The 8,750-nt window shown below is 41.2% G+C and overlaps 1 protein-coding gene across 1 annotated transcript in view; it reads left to right on the top strand.

Moving 5' to 3' along the window:
• Positions 1-8,750, top strand: part of WDR63 (WD repeat domain 63) — a 50,133-nt gene that overhangs the window by 29,251 nt on the left and 12,132 nt on the right. Inside the window, exons 16-17 of the mRNA XM_004679529.2 lie at positions 1,558-1,688; positions 5,367-5,430. Coding sequence (XP_004679586.2) covers positions 1,558-1,688; positions 5,367-5,430 — 195 coding nt within the window. The remainder of the gene's footprint in view (positions 1-1,557; positions 1,689-5,366; positions 5,431-8,750) is intronic.

Genomic DNA, 8,750 nt, shown 5'->3' on the forward strand with positions numbered 1-8,750 from the left:
AAAAAAAAAAGAGGCAAATGATCATTGAAATAAAAACTTGAACATTTAAGTAATTTTAATTTCCTATATTAAATGATTGCAAAATGTCTGTGTTCTTGATAAGTGTATTATGAATGACATAAGAACAATATGATTGAATATAAATAGTTATTTCTTGAAATGTTGATGAACAGTTTGTAATAAGCTGTTTAAAAGTCTGTTCCTACTTTGGCTTACCTTAATACTTGTTTTTAATGCCTCACCTAGCAGGGAAAGAAACCAATCAAAACATTTGGATCTCAGACTAAGGAAGTGTTGGCTGACTATACCTTCTAAATCATGATAATCGTTTTTACTTTGGTCCAGAATTATGCCAGTGGTTTTTGAAATGCAATATATAATTTGGTATAGCTGAGTTTTTTTCTTTATTACATTAGTTTCCATATATGTATGTGTGTGTGTGTGTGTGTATGTAACATATATATAAAGTATATATGTTTGCTGGTTGGCTTTTATGTTTACTTATTTCCCGTGAGTCACATATCCAGAAGGTGTAGTGAGGAAGATTTTGTGAGCATATATTTCCTCCCCATCTTTCCCATAAAAAAAACTAGTGAGTGACCTGGGAAAAAAATGCCTGAGAAGAATCTTTAAGAGAATATAATACCAAAGCACAAAGCTAAAATACTCAATTTAAAAAAGTAAAGCTGTTTGCTTTTATTGGAAAGTAACTAGAGGGAAATATACTAAAAGGAACTATTTTAATAGGTAACCCTGGAGACATGCAAATGGATGAATTTTGTCTTTTTCATCATGCTTTTCTTTTTCTTCTCCCAAGGCTTCAATAAAGAACACATAATCGTTTTAAATCATAAATACAAAGACTGTTGTTTTAAAATAAGATGACACTCTTAAAAAGAAGTGACAGGTGACCTTTGAATTTCAGTCCCAGCTTAGCTCTGCCTTTACTCTGTGCAAAGTGTAGCTATAACACAATCTTTGATGTTGATGAGAAACCTGAGTCAATCACAAAACCTTAAATTCTGTCACATACACTGTGCTTATGTCAAGAAAGAAACCATTTTAGATTGGTCTTTTTAGAAGTTAAAGACTTCTGAGCTGTCTGATAATTTTCCACATGATGCCAGCAGAATAAAGATTTGAGTCTCTCATTATACAATGTCGTTGAAGATATCCAGAAAGGTAGAACACAGAGGAGATATATTCTGTGTAATTTTTACTGTGAATGAATCTGAAATGATATGTATAATATAAAAGTACTTTTCAAGCTTTGTGCCATGGAAACTTTAGATCTCTGAGAAGCAAGCAGAGGACTTTCCCACTTCTCGCCTGTTTTATATTCAACAGGTTCACTTTAGCCATAGCAATGGTGTGTTGATCAATTTTACATGCTGGAGGTTTCCTCACAAGTTTTGATTTGAAAAAAGTAGTGTTTTACTGCTAAGTATATGTCCACCACCACATTGTGGAGCGAATGGGGCAGATGCATATAAACTAAGTATATTTTAAAAGATCTTTGATTGTAACTATGTGCTTCTATCCATTCTCTTCTGAAAGACAAGCTATTAGCTCAGGCTAAGGCAGGGAAGACAGGAGAAATGACCCCGTACCTTAATCTGGAAGCAGGGCTGAACAATTTTCTGAAGCCATTAGAAGACTTCTCCACAAAGTTGTTTGTGGGAACAGAGGTGAGTTGCAATAACCTGCTTTTTAAAATCAAGATTTTAAATTACATTAAGATGAATGACTGCAGCTCCTATTATCCATATTTGCTTTTTGAAGGCTTACAATATGAATACCACTTTCATATTTTAACAGACTTAGTTGCATTTAACTGTTAACATCACTACCACATGGATTCATTATTTTAAGTGTCCCAGAGCAAATGTGGAAATTTCTATAAGCTTGTTAATAATTTACTGATCAAGCTGTATAATGTATCAAACACCTATACCTTATGGAAGAAACCATGCTAAATGTTAGAGATTTAATAAGAAAGTATTTTGTTTTCTTAGATTAGTACAGTCTAATAGGAAAAACAGTAAGAAAACTCACTCAATTCAGGGCTTCCTTGGTGACACAAGGGGTTAAGATGCAGCATTATGAAATTACCTGCAGCCACTGCAGTACAAGTTCAATATCTGGCCAGGGAGGTGACCCACATGGTGTAGCAGACCTTTCCTGTCTCACGCATTGCTCCCATCAGCAGTGTATTTCAGTCAATTCACCTGTTCTGCTCCCCACTCTGTCTCTGGTGAATCCTCTTGGCACGCCCCCCCCCACACCTTTGGCCTGTACCTCAGCTCTTGTATGCATAAATAAATAAATTCTAAAAAACAAAAGAAAATTCACTCAATTCAAGAAACAAAGAACAATTGAATATATCATTATGACATTAGCTGCCATTTTTTAAAGATTTATTTATTTATGCATACAGAAATGGGGTACAGGCCAGAGGTGCAGGGACAGTGAGATGATTCACCAGAAACAGGGTGGGGAGCAGAACAGGCCGACTGATGAAGTACACTGCTGAGGGGAGCAGCAGGCAGGTCAGGAGAGGTCTGCTGCACCATATGGGTCACCTCTGGGGTGGGGATCAAACTCATGTTGAAGTGGCTTTGGCTTCTTAGTGCTGCACTTTAACCTGCTGTGCCACCAGTGAGGGCCCAGATTTATTTATTTATGCATACAAGAACTGGGGTACAGGCCAGAAGTGAGGAGGTCGAAAGGATTTACCAGGGACAGAGTGGGGAGCAGGACAGGCAGATCCACTGAAGCTGCTGAGGGGAGCAGCCCCGCAGCCAGTGGGTCAGAAGAGATCTGCTGTGCCATGTAGGTCACCTCCCTGGCTGGGGATCAAACTCAGTGCTTCAATGGCTGCAAATAGCTTCACAGTGCTGTGCTTTAACCCATTATGCCATAAGGGAGGGCCCCAAAGTTTAAACTTTTCTTATAAATTTCTTTTTGCTTAGAAGAACCCAGAGGTGTGGGGATATGAGGGTGGGGTGGTGAGGGGACTCACCAGAGACAGAGTGGGGAACAGAACAGGTGGACTGACTGAAATACACTGCTGAGGGGAGAAGCAGGTGAGACAGGAGAGGTCTGCTGCACCGTATGTGTAGGTTAGCTTCCAGGTGGGGGATCTAACTCAAACCACAGAAGTAATAGTGGTGAGACTTACCCTGTGGCCACCAAAGAGGTCCTAATTTTTTTTTAAATTATGACAAATTATAAACAACAACTTAGCATCTTAGCCATTTTAAATGTGTAGTCTAGTGGTATTAGGTATATTCTCATGATTGAGCTCCCTCTCTAGAACTTTTTTTCAATCATCTCATGTTCAAATTCTATTCCCATTAAAACAATAACTCCCTGTTCTCCTTTGCTCCATCTCAGGGCAACCACCATTGTACTATCTGTCTCCTTGAATCTGGTTATTTTCGTCTAAGTGGAATCATGTTTGCCTCTATACATATTAAAGTTTTTAAAGTAAGGCAGTAAATGACAGCTTTAGAAAGGTAAATAATCATCAGACCTTGAAACAGAACAGAAAGCTTGACATCTTCTCCTTAAAAGTCACAATGACAGGAAGAAAATCCAATCTCCTGTCCCATGGCCAATCAGTACCCATGAACTTGGGCTCATGACAGCCCCATCTGCACCCATCTTCCTTCCCTCCTTCCAGCTGCTCTCAGGTCCTCTCATTCTTCATTGACAAGAACTCTTTCCTGCCTTCCAAGTCCTTGTCTGGTTGGAATTCCTCCATCTTTCTCCAGATATTTAATTGAGCATTTAATAGATCCCAGGTGCTGTTCTTGCTATAGGAAATAGAGCAGGGATTAAGATGCAAATCCCTGCCCTTGTGAGGCTGACACTCCATTGCAACCATCTCTGTCACTGGGGTTATGATTGATGCTTCTGCTTTGCATTGAGAGATTAAGAACAGTCTCTCAGGGACCCACGCTGGCTGGCTCAGGGCTGAAGTAGGAGGGCATGAAGGCCTGAAAGCAGAGGGGCCTGCCCTGAGGTGATTTTAGGTGGCCAACCCAGAGATAAGGAAACTAAGGATGTCAATGTCAACCCAGAGGCCAAGGGATCTGGGATCCTCAGAACTAGGTAACAGGATGGAGACTGTAGAGGCTTCCGGCTAGATGGTTGTGATGTATGGGCTCTCTATACACATTTAGTAGTCTAGTTCACATGATTTTTTTTTTTTTTTTTTTGGTTTGGTATAGTGTGCCGGGTACTAGCTGTGAGAGGCAAGACCTCTAGTAATTCATGAACAGGAGGTTGGGCTCACATACAAGAAACTTCCAGGAACTCTGGCAAATTCTGAGTGCTCCACAGATGGTAATTTTTAAGGGCATTGTGTCATGGGCACCAGACCAGACTTGACAACTAGACAGACACCAACCTGTCTTTTTCCCTTAGAATGTACCAAAAGTGGAGGGAGGCCCTTGCCTCTGGTCTGAATTCCCAACACCAAGCACAGTTCTTGTTTGTTGAATGGACAGACAGGGATGAATAAAGGCACAGAGGAGTGAATGAGTGAACCATGCCCCCCAGGACTTTACCCTTCATTTTGCACATCTCAGTGGTTTTGCCATCTCCCTGTCTTTGTCTACATAAACCAAACCATCCATTCCTCTGAGACCTCCTTACTCTGTATATATACCCTTACCTGTGTTTTCTTCTTACTACCCAGTGGGAAAAAAAGTTGGCATGAGGAGAAGTCATTCTAAGCATCAGTAAGAAAGCAAAGGACTTAATATTTTCTCCAAACTTCTTCCTCCCTTGTCATTCGCTCTCTGTCTATGTCTCCCCTTTGTGTGGCTGTTTCTGCCTCTCTCCACCCCAAGTCCCTTTCCCTTCTCTCTCCTTAAAATGGCTGTAGTAGAATATGCTAGAATATACTGTGTGTGGTATTTGGGTGTGGCCTTACGTGTCCTGTACTGTATTATGAATTCATAGTCCTTCTTATTCCACAAGTATTTATTAAGCACTAACTTGGTAACATATTGAGAATAATCACTGAGGAAGTCAACCTAGATCTCTTCATCCTGGACCTTTCAGTCCATCGGGACTGTGTTCTGTTAACAAAATCCTGAAAAACCCAGCAGTTGGGAGACTTGTGTGCTTAGACTGTCTCCATAATTGCTTTTGTTCTTCACAACAATAAAAATGCAACACATTCATTTTTTGCTCATTGTATATCCATCATTTTGACCTCCCCTCAACCCAGTACCAAATCATTGTTTAAACTAACCTGTTGCTTTGTGCTTGTGTTACAGACAGTCTTAGCATGGGAATGGGAGGTCTTTGTCTCTTAACTTGTCCTTGTATTCATCACCATGCTGTATTTCTAGGAAGGTGAAGTAATATACACAGACTGGAAAATGGAAAGAGACCCTGAAACCGGCCGACTGGTGGGTAAGTGTTGAGGACTGCTTTTTCTGAACAAGTTGTTCCTTTTTTATGAAGCCCTTGGTAGGCCCAGCTTTGCTCCAATGCAGGAGGGCATCTGAGGTTCCGCACTTGTTACTGCAAGTGAGGACTTCAGACAGGCAGCACCAATGTCACCTGGGAGCTGGCTACAAGTAGAGAATCTTGGGTCCTCCCAGGTCTACTGAATCTGCATGTAGATTGCAGTAAGTTTCGCACCATAATTTGTTCTCACACCACTATTCAAAGAATGTGGAAATCATAAACACAGAAAATTATAGGTTCCAGGTTGTTTATTAGCTGTATTTACAACAGCTAAGATAGGAAAGCAACATCAGTGGCCACTGGTAGGTAAGTGGATAAAGATGGCATAATATCCACATAATGAAATGCTATTCCACTTTCACTTATCATAAAGGTCAGAAAGATAAAAACAAATATTAGAGGACTCCACACATGAGTAATATAAGGAAACAAATGGATGAACAGATAAACCAAAATCATTATAAACGAGCAGACATTGAGAACCAAACAGGTTTCTGAGGTTAAGACAGAGGAAGAGGGAGAAGGATCAAGAGGCTATAAGAGACAGTGGTGGAGAAAAATAACATAGGATGGATAGATAGCTAGATAGATGGTAGATAGATAGATACATTAATTGATTGATAGATGGCAGATTGATAGAAAGATGATAAATTGATAGGTGACAGATAATAGAAATACATAGGGCAGATTTTCTTAGATCTTAACTACAAAAACTGAGAAATACTTGATGTAGTGATGCTCAAAGGACTGAGAAATTGCGTAATTTAATTTAAACTAACAATGCTAATATCTAAGTTCATGTCAAATTGTAAGCTAATCTGTGAAAACCTCAGGGCTGTCTGGGAGAAGACACGGTAGCACCCTCCTTTGGGACTGGCGCTGGTCCAGGGACCCTCCTCTTGGCAGTTGAGCAAGATACAAAGATCACATTCAAGTTTACAGAGAAATCAAAAATCAAATGTCCTCTGGGAGCCAGGGCCTTATGTTGTTTCTGAGAGGACCCATGGCAAACAGGTTTAGTTATCTATTTCAGTGGATTTTCATCCATGTTTAAAACAACCAGTGACAATACATTTAATAATTAAGAGCCTTGCATTAGAACCTCATGGATATTTGTTCTTTCGTTCATTCATAATTACTGTTGTGGGCCTACTATGTGCTGGGCATGGTGATACAAAATGACCAATATATTATCCTTCCCCAAAGGAGTTCTATGATCCATTAGGAAAGTCAAACACTTAAACAACATTACACTGTGTGAGGACTATGGCTGAAAACAAATTAAAAGAGATGGGGGAACTGGGAAGGGACTGACTCTCGTAGGCTGTTAAGAAAAGGACCCATTGGAGAAAGAGAGAGTTGATCTGAATCTTAAGAGTAGATAGCAGTTTTCCAAGTACTTTGTTTCCAAAGAAACAGGTACGAAAACATGGACGCTCAAAAGAGCAGTAAACAATTAGCAGACAGGGAGAGCCTATGGTCAGATCATAGCAATACAGAGGCCAACAGGAGTGCAAATGAGACGGACAGCTGGGTCCCGATGGCCAAGAACTTTGTACATCCTACTAAGACTTTCAACTTGACCCTAAAGCCTCAGTTATTCTTTTTAATGATTTATTTATTTATACATATAAGAACTGGAAGGGGAGCAGCAGGCAAGACAGGAGAGGTTTGTTAGGTACTGTGAATCAGTTCCCTGGCCATCTGGGGATCGGACTCCAGTGCTCTAGTGGCTGGCCATTGCTTGATAGTGCTGTCTTTAACCCCTGCACCACCAGGGAGGCCCCTAAAGCCATAACTATAATAGAAAATCACTCTGGCAGAAGGGCAGGGGTTGCTTAATTTATTGGTGGGACTCTAGCCCAGGTAAGAGACAGTGAGGACTAATGTAAAGGCATTATAACTGGGATATACCATTGAGGAAATATGAGGGAGAGAGCTATAAGAAGTCAGCTGGCTAGGACCTTGTGACCAATGGGATGTAGTTGGTCAGGAAGTAGAGAAGTTGCTTTTAATTTCTTGGCATTTGATTTACTCAAAAAATGGGGGATGGCTTTAATCACAATGGCGTATCTGCCTCAGCCTAGCAATAACCAGTGCTCTGGTCCGACCAGCCGTTGTGGGTCTTGTAATTACAAGACACCCTTTAGCAATTACCATCAGGAAACTGGTGGTGGTGGCTGCGGGGGTGAGGGGGGTGGTTAGGGGATTATTAGTCACAGGATCTGGAAATTTCACTGCACACCTGAGGCCACACAGTGAGGTGGGGGGAGGGGAAGGTCACAAGGAGCACACACTCAAACACTCTAGCCTAGGGTTCTGCTTTTATTGGGGTCAACAGTGGGAGCCTACAATTCACTCTCAGATGGTGAAATTAAAGCACTGAGAGCAGGAACGTAAAGCAGGGGAAGAAAAAAACAAAACCAAGTGCTCCCAATGGCCAGTTATCAATATCAACTAAGATCTTTTAGACAAAGGAGTCTCAGTAGGAGAGAGAGCCTGGCTCTTTATCTAGTTGCGTGACTGGCAGAGTGTTTATTCAAGATAGCATTCTTTGAAGTGGATGATTTGGCAATCAAAGCTTAAGTCAGGCACTTGCATTACAAAAAGGAAAAGTCAACTGTCTGGACTCAACACTATAGCCACCTACTTACAGAATAATTTAAAATCACACCACTTTAGTAATAGAAAATGCTTCAAGATCATCAGTCAAATATTTGCTAACACAAAAAGCCCAACAACACCGCTATTCCCACTGGGTGGTGGCTGAAGTTCAGGGGATGCCGATGTGTAGCCTCTGGATTGTACCCCACTAGCTTAGTTAGTCTGCGAACTGGCAGCGTCTTCCCTGGGCGCTACTAGCCTCATGTTTCACAAACACCCTGGAGGATTCCCCAGGGAAGAAGAGACACTCTGAACCCAGGCCCTCTTGATCTGCTGAGAACCTCATGTTCTTATCTCAAATGTGCCATCCACAAGGAGAGTTTCCTCTTCTTAGAGGAAACCTCTGAAAAGCAGCTTACCCTGACAGATGTGTGTGATACAGCAGGTCCAATCAAACAACATGCCCAGAGGATCTGAGTGCCAAGCCAAGAAAGGCAACCGACATCTGACATGTTGGTTTCATGCATTCTACTCTTAAATCAGCCAGACTCTTCTGAGCACTTGCCTTGGTCTAACACAACCATTTGGTGATCTCACAGAAACCCTGAGGTGTAGCTTCCAGAAGTGTCACTGCCAGGACTTGAAACCAGGCAGGCTGT

The sequence above is a fragment of the Condylura cristata genome, unplaced genomic scaffold (assembly GCF_000260355.1).
Source record: "Condylura cristata isolate star-nosed mole 26May11 unplaced genomic scaffold, ConCri1.0 scaffold00008, whole genome shotgun sequence".
NCBI lineage: Eukaryota > Metazoa > Chordata > Mammalia > Eulipotyphla > Talpidae > Condylura > Condylura cristata.